At 35.2% G+C, this 25,805-nt stretch overlaps 1 protein-coding gene across 2 annotated transcripts in view; it reads right to left on the minus strand.

Moving 5' to 3' along the window:
* HNMT (histamine N-methyltransferase) overlaps positions 1 to 25,514 on the minus strand; it is a 41,373-nt gene extending 15,859 nt beyond the window's left edge. Inside the window, exons 1-3 of one of the 2 annotated variants that reach the window (XM_081814534.1) lie at positions 25,452 to 25,514; positions 24,857 to 25,003; positions 16,416 to 16,468 (exon numbers count right to left, since the gene is read on the minus strand). In XM_081814534.1, the coding sequence (XP_081670660.1) occupies positions 16,416 to 16,468; positions 24,857 to 24,993 (190 nt within the window). In that variant the 5' untranslated portion in view covers positions 24,994 to 25,003; positions 25,452 to 25,514. Of the gene's footprint in view, positions 1 to 16,415; positions 16,469 to 24,856; positions 25,117 to 25,451 lie in introns of those variants that run through there. The other variant, XM_081814533.1, reaches the window with a different exon arrangement.
* Positions 25,515 to 25,805: the final 291 nt, after the last annotated feature.

A 25,805-nucleotide genomic window follows, 5' to 3' on the forward strand; every position in this document is an offset into this window, starting at 1 on the left:
TAGCATTTAGTTATAAATATATTTTTTAGTATATTACCTATACTGTTCACTATCCATCCAGTCTCCCAAGCTTTGCTCCTTCCTTCTTTCTCCTTCTCTAGCCATGTGTAAATTTTCCTGCTAAATGTTTCTTACTTTTTTCCATTCCTATTAGCAATCCTTGCTCAGGCCCAAATTATCTATGTCTTGGAATTCTGCAAAAATACCCTAAAAATTCACCCTATCTTTGCTGAACTTTGTCCCCCAAAGCCATCACTAAAACAATCATTCAAAACTCTAAGCTAAGCAAGCCCATCGCTTCCCTGCTTAAAACCTTCTGACTGATCAACCAGATAAAGTCCAGGCTCTTAAACTGAGCATAGACCACTCTGCCTGCTTCCTATTCTCATCTCTCACAGCTTCATAGTTTGAAACTTTTGGCTCCAGGAACCTTGAATTTCTTGCATTTTTACTGTTCTTTCTCTGCCGCTGCCCTCCACATACACCATGTTCTTCTGTGCTTTTTTTGTCTTCTGCCAGGAATTCTCTCCCCTCACTTCCTTACATCATCTGACTCCAACACATCTTGAACTATTCTACATATTACTGATTACCTTGGTAGTCTTTCCCACAGAGCCTGGAAGTAGCATTAAAATCCTTCAGACAGAAACTACCCATCAGTTGACTGGAGTTGGCAACACAGATAAAACCTTGTGTTCCCTAATCTAAATTATTGCTTTACTTCACTTATTATATTCGTTAGCAAAGACTTGATTCTAATGAGTTTATTAAAAAGTATCAAGGGGCGCCTGGGTGGCTCAGTTGGTTAAGCGACTGCCTTCGGCTCAGGTCATGATCCTGGAGTCCCGGGATCGAGTCCCACATCGGGCTACTTGCTCAGCAGGGAGTCTGCTTCTCCCTCTCCCGCTCCCCTCTCTTGTGCTCTTTCTCTCTCTCACTCTCTCTCTCAAATAAATAAATAAAATCTTAAAAAAAAAAAATTAAAAAAAAAAAGTATCAAGGACTCTAAAATGCTAGATTGAACAACTGAGCAGGTTTGATCATCAATCACTGAAAAGCCTGTGAGGGGTTATCTGAACTGTAGTTCCAGGAGCCAGCAATGAGAGATTCAAACAAACAAACAAAAAACAAAAACAAAAAAACAAAAACTAAAAAAAGGAAGGAGACCATTTGTTCTTTCTTTCTCAACTGAATCTTCCTTAGCAGGAGCCATAACATTATGAATGTGTTCCACTATCAGACATTAAGCACCCTATAAATGCTTTTAGACAGCACACAAGCCAAACTAATGTGCCAAAAGAATGGCAGAAAGTAAACTAGAAATGAATCGATCAAATAATTCAGAAATTCTCAGCAAATTCAGAGGTAAACAAAAGAAATGTGGAAGCCAGCACTTTTATTGTACATTGCAAAGCCTCCTGGGAATCCTAACTTTGAGATCCAAGAAAACAGCATTTAAGGGGAAAAAGGTAATACATGTTTATCTCAAAGTCAGTCTCTTTTTACAAACGATCTCTTATTAGGCATTGCTTGATCATAATTCTGACAATTGTAGACTACTTATTTATAACAATATAAGCCTTCAGCTACATAAATGCCAATAGTTGTTTGGGTTAACTAAAGCCTTACTATGTGTTTCCCCTTAAAGTTTTGGAAAAAAATCTGCAGTTTCCTGTGACAAATGGAAAAATTATAATGATTAAACAACTCTATTTCAATATACTATCCTTCTTTTAGAGTCTGTGCATTTTATGATGATGTAACTGATTTTCCCAGTTGGTTAATATGTGAAATGAGCGAAGTTGAGAAAATTCAAATGTGTCAAAATGTTATAGAGTACTTCGTTTCAATGTACAATGTTTAGAAAGATATGCACCAGTTTACAATCATTGGTTATCTCAAGTGGTGGAATTATAGGTTATTTTTCATTCCCCCCCCCACTTTTTTTTTTTTTAACCTTTCATTCCAGAATTGGAAACCTGTACTTCCACTCACCTTCATCCATTTTGCCCATACCCCCAATCCCCTCCCCTTGGGAAACCACCAATTTGTTCTCTGTATATAGGAGTCTGTTTCTGCTTCACTTGTTTGTTTTGTTTTTGTTTAGATTCTATTTGTAAGTGAAATCATATGGTATTTGTCTTTCTCTGATTGACTTATTTCACTTGGCATAATCCACATTGTTGCAAATGTCAATATTCTATTCTTTTTTATTGCTGGGTAATATTCCTGTGTGTGTGTGTGTGTGTGTTTGTGTGTGCATCTTCTTTATTCATTCATCAATTGATAGACACAGGTTGCTCCCAAATCTTTGCTACTATAAATAATGCTGCAATGAACACAGGGATACATATAGCTTTTCAAGTTAGTGTTTTTGTTTTCTTTGGGTAAATACCCAGAAGTGTAATTACTGGACTATATGGTATTTCTATTTTTAATTTTTTGAGGAATCTCCATACTGATTCCCACAGTGGCTGTACCAATTTACATTCCCACCAACAGTGCATGAAGGTTACTTTTTCTGCACATCTTGCCCATTGTTATTTCTTGTCTTTTTGATACTGGCCATTCTGACAGATGTGAGGTGATATCTCATTGTGGTCTTGATTTTCATTTCCCTGATGATTAGTGATGTTGAGCATCTGTCTATGTGTTTGTTAGCCATCTGTATGTCTTCTTTGTAAATTATCTATTCAGATCCTCTTCCCATTTTTAATTGGATTATTTGGTTTTTCTGGTGTTGAGTTAGGAGTTCTTTATATATTATAGATATTGACCACTCATCAGATATAGGATTTGCAAATATCTTGTCCAATTCAGTAGGTTGCCTTTTTGTTTTGTTGATTGTTTCTTTCACTGAGCAAAAGCTTTTTGTTTTGGTGTAGTCACAATAGTTTATTTTTGCTTTTGTTTCCCTTGCCTGTAGAGACGGATCTAGAAAAATGTTTCTAAGACCAGTGTCAAAGAGGTTACTGACAATGTTTTATTCTAGGAGTTTTAGGATTTCAGGTGTCACATTTAGGCCTTTAATCCATTTTGAATTTAATTTATGTATGGTGTAATACGATGGGTCATCTTTTGTATGTAGCTATCCAGTTTTCCCAGAATCATTTACTTAAGAGACTGTCTTTTCCCCATTGTATATTCTTGCCTCCTTTCTTGTAGATTAATTGACCATATAAGTGTAGGTTTATTTCTGGGCTGTCTATTCTGTTCCATTGATCTATGTGTCTATTTTTGTGCCAGTATCATACTGCTTAGATCACTGTGGTTTGTAATATAACTCAAGGTCCAGAATTGTGATGCCTCCAGCTTTGCTTTTCTTTTTTAAGTTTGCTTTGGCTATTTGGGATCTTTTGTGGTTCCATCCACATTTTAGAATTGTTTGTTCTAGTTATTTGAAAAATACTGTTGATATTTTGATAGGGATTGCATTTAAATATGTAGATTGTTTTGGGTACTATGGGCATTTTAACAATATTTGTTCTTCTAATCCATGAGCATGGAATGTCATTCTATTTCTTTGTATCATCTTCAATTTTCTTCCATCAATGTTTTATAGTTTTCAGAGTACAGATCTTTTACCTCTTTGGTTAGGTTTATTCCTAGATATCTTATTATATTTGATGTAATTATAAATAGGACTGTTTTCTTAATTTCTCTTTCTGTTGCTTCATTATTAGTGTAGAGAAATGCAACAGATTTTTGTACACTGATTTTGTACCTGCAGCTTTATTGAATTCATTTATCAGGTCTAGTAGTTTTTTGGTGGAGTCTTTAGGGTTTTCTATAGAGAGTATCATGTCATGTACAAATTGTGAAAGTTTTACTTCTTCCTAACTGATTTAGATGTCTTTTATTTCTCTTTGTTGTCTGATTGCTGTGGCTAGGACTTCCAGTACCACGTTAAATAAAAGTGGTGAGAGTGGACATCCTTGTCTTATTCCTGACCTTAGGGGAAAAGCTCTCAGTTTTTCCCCATTGAGGATAATGTTAGCTGTGGGTTTTTCATATACGGCCTTTATTATGTTAAGGTATGTTCCCTTTAAACCTACTTTATGGAGGGCTTTATCATTGATGGATGTTATACTTTGTCAAATGCTTTTTCTGTATCTATTGAAATAATCATATGGTTTTTATTTTTTCTCTTATTGATGTGATGTATCACATTGATTGATTTGCAATACTGAACCACCCTTGCTTCCCAGGAATAAATCACACTTGATAGTGGTGAATGATTTTTTTTTAATGTATTGTTGGATTCTGTTTGCTAGTATTTTGTTGAGGATTTTTGCATTTAAGTTCATCAGGGATCTTGGCCTGTAGTTCTCCCTTTTAGTGATGTCTTTATCTGGTTTTGGTATCAGGGTAATGCTGGCCTCACTGAATGAATTTGGAAGTTTTCCTTCCTTTTCTACTTTTTTTAATTGTTTGAGAAGAATAGGTATTAACTCTTCTTTAAATGTTTGGGAGATTCACCCATGAGGCCATCTGGTCCTGGACTTTTGTTTGTTGGCAGTTTTTGATTACTGATTCCATTGTTTTGCTGGTTATTGGTCTGTTCAAATTTTCTATTTCTTCTTTTTTTTTTTTTTTTTGGTTTCAGTAGTTTATATGTTTCTAGGAATTTATCCATTTCTTGTAGGTTGTCCAATATGTTGGCATATAGTTTTTGATATTATTCTCTTATAATTGTTTGTATTTCTGGGTGTTGGTTGTTATTTCACCTCTCTCATTTGTGATTTTATTTATTTGAGTCATTTCTCTTTTTTTTCTTCATTAAGTTGGTGAGGAGTTGATCAGTTTTATTGAGTTTTTTCAAAGAACCAGCTCCTGGTTTCATTGATCTGTTCTATTGTGTTTTTAGCTTCTCTATCATTTATTTCTGCTCTGTTGTTCCCTTCCTTCTGCTGGTTTTAGGTTTTGTTTGTTGTTCTTTTTCTTGCACCCTTTCATAAGGTTAGGTTGTTTGAAATTTTTCTTTCTTCTTGAGGTCAGCCTGTATTGCCATAAACTACCCTCTAAGAACTGCTTTTGCTGCATCCTAAAGGTTTTGGACTGTTATGTTTTCATTTTCATTTGTTTCCATGTACTTTTTTATTTCTTCCTTGATTTCCTGGTTGACCCATTCATTGTTTAGTAGCATGTTATTTAACCTCCATGTATTTGTGGTCTTTCCAAACTTTTTCTTGAGGTTGACTTCTAGTTTCATAGTGTTGTGGTCAGAAAATAAAAATGTGTAGAATGACTTTGATCTTCTTGAATTTTTTGAGGCGTGTTTTGTAGCCTAATATGTGATCTATTCTGGAGAATATTCCATGTGCATTGGAAAGAATGTGTATTCTGCTGTTTTAGGATGGAATGTCCTGAATATATCTGTTAAATCCATCCGTTCCAGCGTGTCATTCAAAACCATTGTTTCCTTGTTGATCTTCTGTTTAGATGATGTGTCCATTGATCTAAGTGGGGTATGAAAGTCCCCTACTATTATTCTATTATTGATTGTTCCTTTGTATTTGTTATTAACTGTTTTATGTATATGGTGCTCCTATATTGGGTGCATAAATATTTACAATTGTTATATCTTTTTGTTGGATTGTCCCCTTTATTATTATATAGTGTCTTTGTCTCTTGTTAGAGTCTTTGTTTCCAAGTCTAATTTGTCTGATATAAGTATTGCTACTCTGGCTTTCTTTTGACATTCATTTGCATGATAAATCCCTCCTTTTCAATCTGCAGGTGTCTTTAGGTCTAAAATGAGTCACTTATAGGCAGCATATAGATGTGTCTTATTTTTTTGTCCATTTTGTCACCCTACATCTTTTGATTAGAGCATTTATTCCATTTACATTCAAAATAATTATTGATAGGTATGTATTTATTGTCATTTTATTTGTTTTGTGGTTGTTTCTGAATATTTCCTCTGATCCTTTCTTGTCTTTCTCTCTTTCATGGTGTGCTGATTTTCTTTAGTGATATATTTGGATTTCTTTCTCTTTATTCCTTACATATTTATTAGTGGTTTTTAATATATGGTTACCATTAGGTTTGCATATAACCTCTTCTGCATATAGCAATCTACATTAAGTTGATGGTCATTTAAGTTTGAACCCATTCTTTACCCTTTTACTCCCCATGTTGTAAGTATATGTTGCCATAGTTTGCATCCTTTTACTTTGTGAGTTACTTGACAAATTTTTTACAGAAATATCCATTTTTACTACTTTTGTGTTTTCTACATTTATACTGTCACTTTTGGTCTCCTCTTTCTACTCAAAGTCCCTTTTAATATTTCTTGCAGGCTGGTTTAGTGGTCATGAACTCCTTTAGTTCTTGTCTAGGAAACTCTTTGTTCTTGGCTGAAGATTTTCCCATTCAGCACTGTGACTATATCATGCCACTCCCTTCTGGCTTGTTGAGTTTCTATTGAAAAATTTCCTCCTAGCCTTATGGGTTTTCCTTTGCATGTTACTGTCTTCTTTGGTCTTGCTGCTTTTAAATTTTTTCCCTTATCATTATATTTTGCCAATTTAATTACAATATATCTTGGTATGGATCTGCCTTTGTTGATTTTGATGGAATTTCTCTATGCTCTTGGATCTGAATATGTTTCCTTTCCCAAATTAGGGGTGTTTTCAGTTATTATTTCTTTGCATAAATTTTCCTCCCCCTTCTCTCCTTCTTCCTGTGTTATTTTCTGTCAAACAAAATATGCTGATCTTGATCTACAAAGTTAAATGAAAACCGAATTCTTAAAATCTCCCTTCTTGCAAATTGCCTTCCTTTGTACCACCCCATTCCTCAAATCAGCCACAACTATAAAATGACTTTTCATGTCTCTTTGGGGCTATGTTGAATCTTTATTTAATTTTATAGTCAGATATTTTTGTGGTTGTAATATCTTGATTTCATATGAGCTATATTTTAAATGCATCATCCCTCTAAATATAGGCATGATGCATTTAAAATATGGCTCATATGAAATCAAGATGTGGAACTTATGAAAAGTTCAAAAACAAGGAAAGGGGGATCTCATCTTCTAGAAAACCTTTCTCCACTCCCTGAACTTCAATGATATATCTAATGAGATGTCAGAGGAATGTTGCATTCTTGCTTGAAATCCAAGGTCAGCTGATTAAAAATAGAAAAAAATATATGAAAAGGAAAACTTAGAGGTTATGGATAGACAAAACTGAGCTCAAATTTAGTATTTGCCAGAATTATCTTATACAAATGTATTAATATCTCTGCCCTTTAAAGTACATATCTGTAAATTAGGGATAATGCGGTCTATGCTATTGTAAAGGTCAGAGGCACTATATGGAGATCTTGTACTTCAGTTCATAATTATATAGTAATTGCTCAATAAATTGAAGCTATTATACATTAACTCAATGAATATTTTTGAGCACCTACTAAATGCCATGTCCTAATCACTAGAGATAAAGCAATGAATAATACAGACAAAAACATTCAACTGTTATGGATGGTGATAAGTCTCATGGAGAAAATCAAGGCAAAAGGATCAAGGGGAAGCCATGGAGGGGAGTTTGTGATTTTCAACTGGATGGTCAAGTAGGCTTCATGTAAAAAGTGACATTTAAGAGAAAGTTTAAGGAGATTGGGAATGAGGGAATGAAGTTTTGCCCTTCTAAATGGACAGCTCCATAATAAAATGATAACTTATAAGAGCACTCATCATGTATTTGTATTATCTGACTTGTTCTTCTGACTTATCCTCCATCAAATGAAACACAAATCCCAGCTTGAGAACCCTGGGGTTTCTCAAAATGAGAAAATCTGCAGGTCAAGAAAATGGAGGATTAAAGACTGGAGATATCGCTTGCCATTTGATTTCCTTCTATTCTTGCTTCATTTCTCATATTGAAATGTATGTGAATTCTTTAGAGTATCAGCAGGAAAAATTTTATTCTATTACATGTTGCATTAAGATTATTATCTTCCTTGTTCTCTCTACTAGAATATCAGGCACAAAAAAAAAAATTGTAGGGAGAAAAATTACCCAGATAGCTCTGTACTTAGTGATGAAAAATAATTTCAGCTATGGGTTTGCAACCAGAGCAAGAGCAATCTGATGTTGAGCTGCAGTGGGAAAGATAGAAGATTCTTGACAAGATTACCTCATCTCTCTCTCTCTCTCTCTCTCTCTCTCTCTCTCCCTCTCCCTCTCCCTCCCTCTCCCTCCCCATCTCTCTCTCTCTTTCCCTGTGTGCCTCAGTATTCAGGCAATTCTGTATAGAAATATGAGATAGAATATTAAAATAGCTGTAGGGTCTCAAGAAGGGAATTATAAATATAAATTCTGAGTCAAAAGGGCATTGCTATTTGCTTTCATGTGTCTTCTGGCTGTTAGCCCAGGAACAAAACTGCCTAATACTTTGCAACTGCAGGAGGCCTAAGAAGAGCCATGCTACCAAAATGTTGTATGAAGTACAACTTAGAGAAAATGTCCCAAAAGGTGCTGAACACTGAAATGTAGAGATATTTGATAGACAATTCACATAAAAGACTGAATTTTGCCTTAACTTTTAATTTATAAATTTTAAACACATAGATACTTGACTGCTACTTCAACACATACATAGAAAGAAGTAAATTCTATCAATACAATATTGTAATGTTCAAAAGTTATATTGATTTACCTTTAATGAAGTGCTAACTTTCTCTTAACTTTTCTTCCTCGTGCCCAGAGACAGAACTTATGAGATGAAACTACTTGAATTGGCTAAGGTAGTCCAAGATAATCATGTAGATGATGTGATTTCATCAACATTGGCATGCATGCATGCTCTCTCATGCCTCTCTGTCTCTCAAATAACCTTCACAGGTTCTTATATGAGCCTGCAACATTAATAATCATTAAAACACAAATTTCCTTGTTGAGGAAAATTTTCAGTCATTTATACCCTTGTATGAATAGAATCTGAGGACCTGCTATCCTCATGGAATAAAAAGAAAGAAACAATATTTCCAAATGTCTCAAGGAAGAGACAGTGGATAGCCACCATCCTTTTGACCACCATCACCCTCATCATAATGGCTAACATGTACTTGGATCAGGCATGGGAGAATCTGTGTGCTCTGAAAAAAAACTCTGCTAAGCTATAACACAGATTACGTGGTTCTTAAAATATTTGTACAGGTATAATGCTGTTACCAGAGAGTCAGAAATGGCCAAAGGAGTGTCCCAAAAAACATATATGTGGAAGCAGTGCTATGGGCATCGGCCACATAGCTAAAGTTGCTGTCAGAAGTCAGTGAGTCTACTCTTTACCATCATCTCTCATCAACCATAAGATTATAGTTTTAACTCGGTTTATTCTTCCTGTCCCTGGTTATAAAATAAATACTGTATAAAACTTGAGAAATAGATAAAGATATGAAGTAGAAAATCAAATAAATAGCTCACTACCAGAGAAAACAAAAGTTAACATTTTGGCTTATTTCCTTCTAAGCTCTTCTTTTTTTACTTTCAAACAAATAATTTCCTTTAGTCTACCCAGGAGAGATCATTATGTATATGAATTATTTTGATTTTCTTACTTGAGAGTTAAACCATGAATATATCAAAATGTGTACTTAAATGTATTATTTATGGCAGCAACACTATATTCTCTGAAATGGAATAATTGTTTTAATTATAATCTTTGATACTATAATGTAAATGTAATATAAATGTATAAATATATATGAATATGTATTTATATGTAAATATAATTTTATATATAGTTAGTTGATATATAGTTAATTTTTTTCTATTATGAAGAACCTGACAACAAACCATGACTTTTTGTGCAAAAATCTTGATTTTTTTCAGATTAATTCCAAGAACCAGAATTAATGGTTAGAATAAGCCCCTCGGTCTTTGGTTGTTTTAAAAATAAAACAAAACAAAACAAAAGACAAGGCCTAAGGACAAGGGTGCCAGATGCTGAGAAAGGATGCAGGTTGAAGAATTGTAGCACATTCGTAGAGGCCTCCTCGTTGGGCAAGATCAATCTAATTGCTGGAGCAATTGGAGATGGGGGGCAGGAAGCCAGGGGTACGGGGTGGGAGCAGGCATGTCCAGGAGTCCATGAAGAGGGGCTGAAGCAGCAGCTGGGGCTGTGGTGGAACAGCAGGGGAGTGGCTATGTATTAAGTATGTCAGTATTTTTATGGCCAGCATGAACAGGTCTTTGTGTATTTGATGAATATCAGAACTTTTTTTGATACATTACTTTCAGGAAAATTTCATTTCATTTCATGCCTTTACCTTTTGTACATGAAAGCTTCCATATTACTGTAATCTCATTAGTATTATATATTGGCTTTTTATATCTTCTCAAATTGTTCTCAGTGAAAATTTGAACTTTTCTTCCAATAGTTTGCTTATTTTCATATTAAATATAATTATTAGCTAATCAAATATTTTTCATCACTTCTATCAGTTATTGTTAATGGAGACAAAGCTACAGAAGACCCTGGGCATTGACCCCAATCTGTATAATCCCCAAGGCCCTTTATTAGGTTCACCATCTGCAAAATGAAGATGAGAACAGACCCCCTACACCAGGGTTGCATGAGTGTCTACATTAAATCACAAAGTTTTATTCAGTAGTAAATGTCAAGTGGAAGCCTATTCACTAATTAAGAGATTGTCCCAAACTGTCATAGGAACTGACAAGATACAAATTTTTCCTTCAGCAGAATTGAAGATAACCACATGTTAAGGACTTCCAAGCACATTGTAGATACTCAAAACTGAATAAAAAAGTCATATGTTAACAATAAAAGAACGTGGATCTATCACATTGCTTTTTATCTGTTTTACCTATATCAGACCATTACTACATTCTTATGAATTCTAAGGCTGCACAACTGAGCTTATTTGCTTTTCTAAGTATACAGTCATTTAATCTGCAAATAATGGTAGTTTTGTCTTCACTCTGCTCATTATCCTGTTTTCCTGTTTCAAGCCTTATTGAATTACCCAAAACTATCTTGTTTACTCTAGTTTTAATGACAGTGATTCCAATGTTGTAGCATTATGCTTGCTTCAAATTGGTAATGTATTTGTTGTTAATAATACTTCCATTTCACTTGAAAGTTTTAAATACAATACAAAGGGGTAAACTATTTTGTTAAAATTATATGTATTTTTAATAATAGGGTTATGAATGTCTTTAACAAAACTTTTTATCTGAGACCCCAAACTATGATTACCCAAAGCAGACAGTCCTAAATTCTAAAAATTAGTGAATCAGTAGAGTCCATATCATAGAGTAACTGCTAGCATGCTGCACATGAGTAAAATAGTACTTATTCATTTCAAGTTATAAGCAACTAGAATACAGATTAAAAATTATCTGCATGTCTAGAAGTCCCATTTAAATTCCACTTCCTCAATATAGCCAAACATTGTGTTAGCCATACCACTCTGGAGAAATGCCTACCTCTTTCTAGAAGGTTACTCATGAAACCGTAGATTTTCTGGACCAAAAGCACCTTTAATGGCCCCAACATCCAAGAAATTAGGGCCTAAGTCCTTTCCACAGCATGGCTGAAAAGTACTTTTCAAGCCTATGCTTACTCCTAGAGTCACAGATAACACCTTATCTCTCAAGATGTGTGCTTTCATTTCTGGACAAGTTTGATCAGTAAATTGTAATACTGACTCAAGAAATCTTTCTCTATTACAACCATTGGTTCTTTAGGGGTAAATATTCTCTAGTTTGATCAACAGGAAATATCTGAAGATGGGAATAAGCACATTCAATTTTTATTTTTTTCTGGGTCCCCCCCCCAAAAAATCCCCTAATTCTCTGTATTTCCCCAGTCATTCCCAATTTGGTGATATAAACTGTTGGCTTACTCTGGACCACTGAAAAACATTAACCTTTGCTTCCTACTACCTCCTGGCTTCTAAAATTGACACACTGGCTCTTTCTGTCACTGCCCTAATTATACTTGCTTCACTTCTATCCAACTAGCTTAGAAAATAAAACTTCTGTGTCCACCTTAACATGTCATTATGAACAGAGACAGAATTAATAATCTAAAAGATTAAATTTTCAAATAGCTGGTTATTACTAAGTATCTAATATCTCCTTTTCCAAGTCAATAATTAACTTTTATATTTGTTTCATACAGTCTGTTGAACTGGACTAAAGTCAAGAGACCTGGCTTTTGTTCTGCCTTGGTGGTTCTCAGGCTTCTTATCTGTAAAATGAGATGGTTTCTAAACGCTTTTCTATTTTTTAATCTCAGTAGGAATGCCGATGTCTATGTGTTGCAGAACAAGAAAACCACCTAATTGCTCTTAACATATGTCAGCAAAATTATTACCAAAAAGATGTCATGAGAGATTCATACTCCCTGTATTTCATATGTGAGTTGCTTCAGTTGACTAAATAGCATCTATAGTGGCACCTGGACGGCTCAGTTGGTTAAGCATCTGACTCTTGATTTTGGCTCAGTTCATGATCTCAGGGTCCTGGGATCGAGCTTTGTGTGGGGCTCTGTGCTTAGCAAGGAGTCTGCTTGAGGATTTTCTCTCTCCCTCTACCCTTCCCCCCACTCTCTCTCTCTCTCTCTCAAATAAATAAATCTTAAAAAATTATCAGTAAACATATATACCATTATATATGTTATGGCAATTGAGTCAGTACACAAAAGGTTAATAAAAATAGAAGTAGAAAGCTGGATAAAATGAGATTATTTGAGTTATCGTCTTGTCTAATCCTTATAAAACTCTCTGGCATTTGAACATAAGAACTGAGCAGTACAGCAGGTTCCCCTTTAAGCAGAGCCCAGAGCAAGGAGAACACATTGCTCATTACTGCCTTCTGGAATATTTTTCCAGGCATAAATGCATGCAGTGTAAATTACTAGCATTCTCCTTTACCAAAAAGAATATGTTCTTTTTTTTCTTTATGTACTATCTAGCATAAAGGCGATATTCATTAAGAATCAAATAATAATGAAACCCCATTGGGTGGTTCAAGCATCAGTACTGAGGATGAACCAAAAAGCATATTCTATGACACTTAGAATACAATGCAATTGTTCTCAATACCTAAAAACAACTGCTGAAATGAACATGGTATGAGTACTTCAAGACCTTGAATAAAAGCAATTCCAGTTGCTTTGTGTTTCATTAAAGCACAAACACATGCAATGTACACAACACAATTTTACACTTCCCAATTTGGGCTCTATAAAAGCTACATGATATTTTTCTCTTGATTTCCTCTCCTTAATTTTTGGGTTCACATATTTATTTCATACATTTTCCTAACATTAAACATATAATCTATGGAAAGCAGTGCTATTTATCAATTGTATTTTATTAATGTGGTAAATTAAAGATGACATTAAAAAGTTTGCCATGAGTTTCCTCTCTTTTGAACTGCTCAGAGCCCTAATAATTGCTCAGCTTCTGAACTGAATTTCCAAACATCCTTTTCAAAAACTTTACATTCTCTCTTAAATAGTGGAATCTGTCCACACAATTACCAACCTCTACAGAAGAGAAGCAGAAGACAGAAAGTGTGTATAGGTAACCCCCTGCTCATGTTTCTGAAAAGGACATAAAATAGGCTGACAAAGAATATGAGCATTAAGTGATAAAAGCAGCAATTTCATTTAGAGAGGTTTTTAGTTTCTTTGCTTTTATTTGTTTTTTCATTGTAGTGGGGAGAAGTGGTAGCACCAATATGAATGCAGAGAAAATATTTGCACTAAAGATATGCAGAAAATGATCTGCAGGTATCTGGGCAACCAGGAAGAGAACATTTACACAGTGAAACCAGAGAGGTCTATAAGCTAAGAAGGAAGTAGAACCTTGTAAGATACATTATAGGAGTTGAGCACAAGTATTAGACAGGGCCAATGGCCTTGTTTGCCATGGATTGGAGTTCAGTGACTGACTTGAAAGGATACTGAAGTCACAGGATAATGCAAAACTCTCAGGTATGCTATAGATTGTAGAACATGTGGGGAGACCATTTCTCTAAAAGATAGGAAGTTCCTCATTGTATAGTAATATATTGTTCTTCTGCCCAGTGCTTGCAGTTAGGCAATGACATGTTATCAGATAAGCATGTCCCAGTTGGTATGTGAGCACTTAAACTAACTAAATGCTATAAAGCACTGCTTTTTCATTCCAGAAACATGTAGACCTAGGAATTTTAAATAAATCAATTTTTATTTCATACAGCTTACTTACTTGAGCAGAGAATGCTAAATATCTATAGCTTGAATTTCCCTTGGAGTTCTTCTTATATTTCTGATCAATCTCTTATGAAGAGTAACCTTAAAGGGCATCCATATTCTCCCCAAGGCAGAGCCTGTTATTAATACAGTGTTAGAGCTCAGTCAGAAAAATTCCAAGTGTTGCTTCCTTTGTTTTGATAAGTTCTCTATATTAGCTCCTATGTGCACCTTTATGTAAGGAATCACTGTGCAGGCCAAATGTTCCTTTCTCTAGATAGCTTATAAGCATCTGGATAAATTTACATTAGAAATTCAATTAACTTTATATTAAAAGGTCAATTAGCTTAGCCATGATAGAGATTGTTTTTAATTACTTTTCCTTGCAGGGCTTCTCTTCTTGTCCAAGCACAAGTGACACTATCAAATGATAGTCTCATTACCTGTTGGGTGCCTGAAACTCATATGCAAAACTCACTGGAAAGGACGGTCTTGGTTAAATGAATTTACTTTTATAATCCTTAGGACTTAGAATATCAGTAAGCAATGACAGGGTATTTTTGCTTAAACAATCTCTATAATATTGTTCATGACAGTATCCTTCATTATTTGTCCTTGCTGGTTTCTCTTTTCTTGGTGGAAGATGATAATAAATAAAAATTATTTTAAATAGTTAGCCCTTATTACATCATATCACAGTATATTGTATGAAAAATGAACAAATGATTACATTAAAAACAAGTGATTCTATTCCATTAGAGGGCTCTTAGTTATCTTTGTGTTCACATGGGTCACAATTTAACTCATTCATGTGTCACTAGAGGACTTATACTTGAGATTACCACTTGACACTATATAACAAGTTGTAGTGTAGTGTCTACTTGTTACCAGGAGGTAACCAATACTAAGCCATCACTTAATCAAAAGAAATAATGAAAGAAAGAAAGGTATAAATATATAAATAATATATATGATTATATTTTACATATTAATATACTAACTCAGATCTCCAGGTGATTAGCAACTTAAAAAGAAAACAAACACTACTCAAAAGTTTGATATAAGGTAAAGTCTGCAGATGAAATTTTTTTGTTTTATTTTTGAAGAAGGGACCAACCTGTACCTTACAGGAGCAATAACAATATGCTAAGTATGATATAAACATTATCTATATAGTTCTCACTACAACCCTATGAGATATAATTCATTGTTTCCATTTTACTGATGAGCAAACAGAAGCTTATACCAGCCAAGGTCACACATTTTCACATTCTAATGGCAGAGTCAGAAACTACACCCGCATCAGTCTGCCTTTTCAGATTTCCCATTTTCTCATAGGATACAAGAACAGCTCTAAGAGTAGTGAGACCATGAAGTGCTTATAAAAGTTGATTTGGGAGTGTGTTGGAGGGCAGTTTGGGAACTGAATCAGAGGAAGGGAACAGTTTTGGCCAGTGCAACTCAAAGAGTGGGGCCACAAGAGTATAAATTAACTATGTAATTAAACATATTTTCCGCCATATCTATAGTTTCTCAGTGAAGGGAACTGTGCACTGATTTGCATTCCAGTGGATGCTTCTTATCTCCTCCAACCATTAACAGTTTGCAAACCAGCAAGCAGTCCATGGACCACACTTGGGTGGCACAAGCTTATGTAATTTTCCTTTACTGTGAACATTTAAATGATTTTGGATAAAAGTTATCCTTAAAGTTACTCTATGTGTTTTTCCATTTATAAAAAAGTATTAAAAAGCCACATCGGGGCACCTGGGTGGCTCAGTCAGTTAAGCATCTGCCTTCAGCTCAGGTCATGATTCCAGGGTTCTGGGACTGAGCTCTGAATTGGGCTTCCTGCTCAGTGGGGAGCCTGCTTCTCCCTCTCCAGCTCCCCCTGCTCATGCTTGTGCTCTCTCTCTCTCTCTCACTCTCTCTCCCTGTCAAATAAATAAAATCTTAAAATAAATAAATAAAAAGCCACATCTTATCCATATTTCAGATACTAATGAAGGCTTAAGTCTTAAGTGTTATAAAACTATGGGGGCCCTTAATCTTAGTTGAATTGATACTACTCTTACCAGTTTTAATTAGCCAATCTCTTCCAAGAACAAAGAAAAATAGTTATCTTAAAGAATGAACAATATTGCCATCAAACAGAATGATGTTTGGAGTGAAATACAAATTTTAAAAATGTGTTATTCATACCTGCACCTCCGCCAATGCTTAGAATCTTAATTTCTGATTTTCTATCACCAATCCTGAAAAAAAAATTATGTAGTTTAAGAAAAATATGCTACGTGCTTTGTAAAATCTGATTATCGAGTCTAGTTGAAGAGGACAAACTAAAATTATAATGAACAAACACTAGGCCAACATGAAAAGTCACACTCATGTCAGTAGTTACACTGTTGTGTTTAGAAATCTTTAGAAAATAGGTTCCACTCATTAATGATTTTCAACTGGGAGACTTTTAGAAACAGCACTATAAACATTTCAGAGATAGGAAATGCCATGTGTTTATAGATTGTTTGGAGAACAAAAACAGATAAAGTGGGTCTTTGAGTCTAGTGATCTAATAAGCCACCCGTTATAGATGGGAGGAAGGCTAAATTTGATTCACGCTGTATATCTGCCTTCTTTCTTGCTAACTTCCTTTCAATGAACAAATGTTTATTAAACATTTATTATGTGTCTATATTTAGCATTGGGGATACAAAAATGAATAAAACACTACTTTACTCTCAAGTTAAAATGTGAGATAATAAAGCTCAGTATTAAGAGAAGGGAAAGATGGCAGAGTAGGAGGACCCTGAACTTATCTCCTCCCACAGACATACTGAGGCCACAGTGACATATAATGCAACTCACCCTGAAAACAACCTGAAGACTAGCAGAACAGATATTCCACACCTAAAGACATAAAGAAGCCATATTGAGAAAGGTAAGAGGGGTAGAGATGTGGTAGGAAGCAAACCCCCAGCATGGCAACTACAGGCTGGAGGGATCTCAAAAGCATGGAGAAACTTCCTAAGGAGTGAGGGGGTGAAGCCCCACCTGAGGCACCCCCTGTTATAGGAACCTGTACCAGGAAGACAAACCTTCATAACATCTGGCTTTGAAAATCAGCAGGAAATAACTCTAGGAGAGACAGGCTCTAGGAAACAGAGACTGTTCTTAAAAGGCCAGCACACAATATCACTCAATCAGAGACCCAGTACAGAGACAGAAGTTTGAAAAGTACCTGGACATGTAGGGAGGAAATTGATTGACTAATCTTGGGATTTGTGCTGGAGGGGCAGGGATCTATAGAAGCTTTCTCCAGGAATGGAAGTGCTGGCAGGCATCATTTTTCTTGCCCTTTCTCAGTCTGGCAAGCTGGATGCTGGTAGGAGACAATGCTGACACTCTCCGTCTACTGCTTGCTCACACAAGGGACACCCCTGGAGCACCTGGTTCTGGCAAATGGGGGCATTGCTCTACTGAGCCCCACAAGATGCCTTCTACATAAGACCACAACTTTCAAGACCATGAGATATAGCTGACCAACTAATGCATAGAAATAAACAGAGAGTCATATAAAATTACAAGACACGGGAATATGTTCCAAACAAAAGAACAAGACAAAAATCAGAAAAAGAACTAAATAAAACAGATAAGCAAGGTACCTGATGCAAAAATGAGAGTAATGTTTATAAAGATGCTCACCAGATTTGGAAGAAGAGTGGGTGAACTTCATGAGAACTTCAGTGAAGAGACAGTAAATGTAAAAAAGAACCAATCAAAGCTAAAGAATACAATAACTGAAATGAAAAATATACTAGAGGGAATCAACAGCACATTAGAGGATGCAGAAGAAGAGATCAGCAATCTGGAGGTCAGGATAGTGGAAAGCACCCAGGCTGAACAGCAAAAAGAAAAAAGAATTTTCAAAAAAATGAGGATAGGTTAAGGGACATCTGTACATCAAGTGTACTAACATTTGTATTACAGGGGTGCCAGAAGGAAAAGAAGGGGAAGAAAATTTACTTGAAGAAATAATTGCTGAAAACTTCACCAACCTGTGGGAGGAAGCAGTTCCAGGAGTCACAGAGACCCCCAAACAAGATGAACCAGAGGAGGTCTACACCAAGATACATAGTAATTAAAATGCCAAAAATTAAAGATAAGATGAAAATCTTAAAAGCAGCAAGAGAAAAGAAAGCAGTTACGTACAGGGGAAATCCCATAAGGCTATAACCTGATTTTTCGCCAGAAATTTTCCAGGCCAGAAGACAGTGGCATGATATATTTAAAGCTGAAAGAAAAAAAAAAAAAAAAGCCTACAACCAAGAGTATTTTACCTGCAAGATAAACATTCAGAATTGGAGGAGAAATAAAGAGTTTCCCAGACAAACAGAAATTAAAGGAGTTCATCACCACTAAACCAGATTCATAAGAAATGTTAAAGGGATTTCTTTATGTGGAAAAGAAAAAGCCATAACTAGAAATAAGAAAATTATGAAAGGACAAAAAAAATCACTGATAAAAATCAAATAAAGCTAGGATGAAGGATAAAACACAAAAGTAGTGAAATAAATTCTAGCTCCAAAATTAGTTAAGGATTACACAGAATAAAAAGGTGTAAAATATGACATCATATATATAAAACATGGAGGGGGAGTAAAAATGTTTTTATTTTAAAATGTGTTTGAATTTAAGCAACCATAAACTTAATATAGACTGCTATATACATAGGATGTTATATGTGAACCTCATAGTAACCACAAAACAAAAACCTATTAATAGATACACAAAAAATAAAGAGAAAGGAATCCAAGCATTACACTAAAGAAAGTCATCAAATCACATGGCAATAGAGCAAGAGCAAAAGAAAAGAGAGAAGAACTACAAAAACAATTATCAACAATTGTAAATATTCACCCAAAATAGAGGCACCTAAATATATAAAGCAAATATCAGACATAAAGAAGTAACAGTAACACAATAATAGTAGGGGACTTTACATGCCATTTAATCAATGGATAGATCATCCTGGCAGAAAATTAATAAGCAAACAGTGGCTTTGAATAATACATCAGAACAGATGAACTTAACAGATACGTACAGAACATTCTATTCAAAAACAGCAGAATACACATTTTTTTCAAGTGCATATGGACATTCCCTAAGATAGATCACATGTTAGGCCACAAACTTGTATCAATAAACTTAAGAGAATTGAAATTGTATCAAACATCAGAAAAGATCACAACAATATGAAACTAGAAATCAATTACAAGGTAAAAAAAGGAAACAAATGGAGGCTAAATAGCATGGTACTAAAAAACCAATGGGTCAACTAAAAAATCAAAGAGGAAATTAAAAAAAAAAAAATACCTGGAGACAAATAAAAATGGAAACATAGCAGTGCAAAATGTTTGGGATGCAGCAAATGCATTTCTAAAAGGGAAGTTTATAGTGATACAGGTCTACCTAAGAAACAAGAAAAATATCACATAAACAATCTAATCATACACCTAAAAGACTGGAAAAAGGATAAATGAAGCTCAAAGTTAGTAGGAAGGAAATAATAAAGATCGAAAAGGAAATAAATGAAATAACGACTTAAAAAACAATAGGAAAGATCAGTGAAACCAAGAGCTGGTTCTTTGAAAAGTTAAACAACTTATAAACCTTTAGCCAGATTCATTAAGAAAAGCAGAGAGAGGACTCAAATAAATCAGAAATGAAAGAGAAGTTACAACTGACACCACAGAAATACAAAGGATTATAAGAAACTACTATGAAAAATTATATGCCAATAAATTATACACTGAGAAAAAGAAGAAATGGATAAATTCCTAGAAAAATACAATCTTCTAAGACTGAATCAGGAATAAATAGAAAAATCTGAAGAGGCAGATTACTACTGACAAAATTGAATCAGTAATCAAAAACTTCCAACAAACTAAAGTCCAGGACTAGAGGGATTCACAAGAGAATTCTACCAAACATTTAAAGAATAATTAATACCTATTCTTCCCAAACTATTCCAAAAAATGGAAGAGGAAGTAATGCTTTCAAATTCACTCTGTGGGGCCAGCATTACCCTGATACCAAAATGAGATAAAGATACTAAAAAATTTTTTAAAAATTACAGACCAATATCCAACATAGATGCATAAATTTTCAACAAAATATTAGCAAACCAAATTCAACAACACATTAAAAGGATCATTCACCACAATCAAGTAGGGTTTATACTGGGATACAAGGATGATTCAGTATCTGCTAATCAATCAATGTGATATACCACATTAACAAAATGAAGGACAAAAATCATATCATCTCATTAGATGCAAAAAAGCATTGGACAAAATTGAACATCTATTCATGATAAAAACTCTCAACAGAGTGGGCTTAAAGGGAACATACCTTGAACATACCTTAACATAACAAAGGCCATATAGGAAAAACCCACAGCTAGCATTATATTCTGGTGAAAAGCTAAAAGCTTTTCCTCTAAGGTCAGGAAAACTTCATGAGAACTTCAATGGACAGAGTAGTAGAACAAAAACAGATTTAAACAAGTTCTTAAGGAAACTGGAAAGGATAGATTCGAGGACACCTATGAATGAATTGCCTTCCTTTGTTCTAATTATCTTCCCACTCATAATCATAGTCCTAATACAACCATCCCTATCTATGCTCTTGGTTAATTCTTAAAACTGCTTTATATCTGTAGATAGCATAATGAAGCTATGGAGCACAACACCAAGGTTGAAGTCCTATCCTACTGGTACATTATCCTTAAGCAAGTTATTTAATTTCTCTGCATCTTTATTACCTATGAAATAGGATAATAATATCACCTACTGTATAGAATTGTAGTAATAGTATCTAGTTTAAGGAACAGTTGTGGGGATTAAATGATTTAATTCATGTAAATCTCTTAGAAATGTGTCTGCACATGACAAGTACTCAACATATATTAGCAATTGTTATTATTCCAGCCACAGCTAAGTGATTTCACTCTTTGAATCTTCACAATTTTTCTATGAATTAGACACTATTATGAACTCACTTCATATATTATGATTAATAATTATTGAAAACTTACTATTTTCTAGTCAAGGATCTAAATGCATAACATATAACAACAACAACAACAAAGTTTATTATTTACAGCAATATACTGGAACTCTCCCCATCCCACACCTCACCTCCAGATGGGGATTGTTTCTCCAAGGAAACAAACCATCTTGGTGAATAAACTTACAATATTGACATTTGAGAATCTCCCAACAAACAACTGAATCCACATCCAATTGCTACAGTGAGCCACCCACTCACACACCCAGTGAACAAACTTCACTTACACACACAAAGAGGATCTGAACACCGTTTTAGTGTCTCACTATTGATTGGATGGACAATCAAATCACATCAGGTAGCTAGGGAGCTCCCCTAACATAAGAGAGACCAAAAGAAACAGAAAAAGAGTACTCAGAAGAAACATGCAGAGAGCAGAGGAAATTTTTATAATAGATAAAAAAGGTATTACATGAACAGGCTTTAAAAAAGACCACTTTTGAAAATTAAAAATATAATAGTAAAAAATTAATAGAAGGGCTGTAAGATAAAATGGTAAAAATTGGATATATAAGAAAATTAGAGAATTAATTCAGGAGGTCTGGTGTTTGATGAATAGAACTTCCAGAAAGAAAATCAGAGAGAAGGGATGATAGAATAATACCAAAATTTCCCTGAAATGAAAGATCTGAATCTTGATTGAAATGGCCCAGGGACTACCCACAAAAATGTGTGAAAAAGGGATGCCTGGGTGGCTCAGTCAGTTAAGCATCTGCCTTCAGCTCAGGTCATGATCCCAGGGTCCTGAGATCATATCCCACCTTGGGCTCCCTGCTCAGTGGGGAGCCTGCTTCTCCCTCTGCCTGCCACTCCCCCTGCTTGTGTTCTCTCTCTCTCTGACAAATAAAAAAAATCTTAAAAAAAAAAAAAATGTAAAAAAGTCCCACACCACAACTCTTCTTAGAATTTCATAATACTATAGAACATCCTTAAAACTTCTAAGTAGGAAAAACAAAAACAAAAAAAGGTCACAAGCCAAACATGAGCAATTTGAAGGACATTGGATTTCTCAATGGAAACTCTAGTTGCTAAAAGACAATGGAAAAGTACCTTTAAATTTCTAATATAATATCATTTCAGGATAGAAATTACTATCTAATAAAGATAACCACAGATTGAAGGCACTTTTAAACATACAAAATCTCAAAAAAGTTTATTTTTCATGCATTCTTTCTTGGGAAGCTCTTAAAGGACAAGAAGGAGAAGAAGAAGAAAAGTCTAAAGAAACCAAGAAAAGAATGACATGAGATCCAGAATCAGGGAATTCAATATTGCAGAGAGGGGAAGAGAATTTCTAGAAGGTGAAATAAATTCTCTTATCAATAACTGTATGGCAGATCACCAGCAAATCACCACAGACTGGAAAAGATGAACAGAGAGCTCCAGAAAAGATGTTCCCATGAGGAAAAATTAACAGATGACTTGATTTGTTGGACTATATTGAGAGAAGATTAATACTTCTGCTTGGGGTCCAAGTAGTGACAGGTATATAGAAAACTAAGAAAAGAAACTAAAATCAAAAAAATAGTTAACTCTAGGGAAAAAAAAAAAGTACCTGAAAGGAAATGTGATTGTAGTATAACGTATCATTCAATTATGTATGATATGTACATAGGCAAATAATATAAACATTCAAATTATTGAACCGAAAATTTTGACATAAATAAACTGACATGATAGGGGAGGAAATGTATATGTTTATTTAGCTATTTTATTTTATTTTATTTTAAAGATTTTATTTATTTATTTGACAGAGAGAGACACAGCGAGAGAAGGAACACAAGCAGGGGGAGTGGGAGAGGGAGAAGCAGGCTCCCCGCAGAGCAGGGAGCCCGATGTGGGACTCAATCTCAGGACCCTGGGATCATGACCTGAGCCAAAGGCAGTCGCTCAACCGACTGAGCCACCCAGGCGCCCAATTTAGCTATTTTAATACAGTAAAAATAACATGTTATTTAGAATTAGGAAAGAAAATTTCATAAGAAACAACTAAAATACTTCAGAATGTTGAAAGTGGTTCCTTCTGAAGAGTTGGAGGAGTCAGAGATGGGAGTGAGTAGGGCTAGGAGCCAGGTTTGGTTTTTTTTTTGTTTTTTTTTTGTTTTTTTTACCACTGCAATGCTAATTTAGTTATGTTTTTAAAAGTTCTTCAGTCTTTCACAAATTCTACATTCAGTATTTCTAAACAGATTGTGTACCCCATGAAGATAGGGGTCATCATCATTCATAATGTTTAATCCATCCCTGGTGCCTCTTCAGACCACTGATGACTGAAGAAAACCAAGGGTCTGGATAAGCTACAACCTGAACACAGACCTTTAGTATTGCAAAAGAATTCAGAAATTAACTCATTTCCTTTAATTTTAGAAATGAGCAAAAAGACCCACAGAAGTAAATTATTAATTCCTAGATAAGAAGTTATCTGTATTTGCTGTATGCTTTGATTTTGGCATCATTGTTCTAATACTTACTAATTATTAATAAATTATATAACACTCTATTTAAAAAAAACTAAAAACTGAACCATGAGAAATATAAAGGGAAATAGAATTCAATACACATCCAACAATGCCTGCTTTCATCAGGCAGGGGTACTATCCCAGTGAAAGAATTTCAGGCCTACAATAGAGAAATCCAGCAAAAGATAAAATATCAGTTTTCTTTGCTGTTGCAAATTGGACCCACAGTCAGTCATTTCTTCCCAGTTTTCTATCATTATTTCCTGAAGCAGAGTATGTTACAGCAATCCACCCCCAGATAGGTGATTTGATTATCCTTAGCATGTGGAATCTTTTAGTCTCATAATGCTTATCAGCTCTAGCACAAATTGAACACATTAATCACCAAAAAAAGAAGTCTGCAAGGATAGGAACTAGTGAGTTTCACTGATAATGGGAAAATGCCCTTTTTTTTTTTTTTTAAAGAACCATACTGCTAATATGAAGTTGAAAGGAAAAGACAGGTTTTTTTTGTTGTTGTTTTTGTTTTTTTTTTTTTTTTTAGAGTGATAACTATAAGAATGGATAAGGAAGTGAATTTAAATGTGTATTAGGAGAACTGAGAAGCACACACTCCTCAATCCTCAGGGGCAAACAGTATTTGGTAATCATTTATACTTTATTCTAATGAAAAGAATACTAGACTCTGCATTTGGGACTTTTTTGAAATGTAAAATCTGGAGGAGGGCTGAAAAATCTGAGCTCAAAGATTTAGTATCTTTTCCCAAATGAACATGGATGTGTGCCTTCAAATGGTTAACGCTTATCTCTGCGCAGCTGGAAGTACTGCACAAACCGGAGCCTTTGAACGTGGAAAGCGAGCATCTAACTAAAGCACCCCAGAAGAAAGGGCGGGGGGTGCTGGGGGGGAGGGCCGAGGAGGGCCGGATGAAAGCTGCTATCAGTAGCTCCTTCTTATCCCCGCGCGCAGCCCACAGGGCTGGGCTCGACCCATCTATCATTGCACACAAGGAGCCCGAGGCTTGTCTCTTTGACAAAAACGTCCTTTTTTGTTACCTTGCTATTATGCCTGGCAGCTTCTTGTCCATGAATTCCTGCATGCACTGGTGTTCGGTGGAACTGTTGAGAAACCTCCGAAAAGATTCAACGTATCTGTTGTGGTCAGAAAACAAGCTCCTCATGGAAGATGCCATGTTTGGTTTTCTAATGGAAGACAGAGAAGGAAGTTTTAACTTCCCCCTCCTTTTCTTCCCCGTTCCTTATTTTTTCTCCTCGCAGTCACCAATTTCTACCCTCCCTCCCCAGCAAAAAAAAAAAAAAAAAACTGCTTTGAATTTAACAGGCTCAGAAGGCGGCTGTGCAAATCTCATTACGTCAGTCATTTGTACAGGACTTTGCGCTCTACTTTAACCCCTACATTGTTGTTTTGTAAGAAAGGGAGGTGGTAAAGCAAAGCAACAAATCCACTGCTAAAACTTGTTTTTTTAACGCCTGAAGTTGAGAAAGCCAAAAAATCAGACTGGATTCTAATCATTTCCTGTTTCGCGAGCAGCAACTAGCAGTAAATTTAAATTCCAAGTGGGACCCCGGCTGCTTTAAGGGCCAAAGGCGACAAACACAGGGATAAACACCCACGTAAAAGGCCACAGACCACTTTCAGAAATCTACCCCTGCTGAAATCTTTGACAGAAGACTGTCCTCTGCCTGCCTCCATGCTTCCTACAGGAGAATTTCTTGCCTTGCCCCTTCTCAGTACTTGAACTTCACACTCATTCACTGCATCTCTTCAAACGCTGATTGGTTGTGTTGTGTTGTAAAGGAAGTCTCTTTAGCGTAAACTATCAGGGAGGAACTTTTAACTAGAAGGTCTGAGAAGCCTGCCTGGGGGGCAATGAAGGAAATGAGAGAAGACTCTCAGGGCACAAATGCAGGAGAAAGGGTAAAAGCCAGCCGAGTCTGTAGGAATCATTCCCGAAGTGCTTCTGAACATAGAATCTTAGATACT

This window comes from Leptonychotes weddellii, chromosome 3, assembly GCF_054177405.1.
Source record: "Leptonychotes weddellii isolate Sample4059 chromosome 3, ASM5417740v2, whole genome shotgun sequence".
Lineage (NCBI taxonomy): Eukaryota > Metazoa > Chordata > Mammalia > Carnivora > Phocidae > Leptonychotes > Leptonychotes weddellii.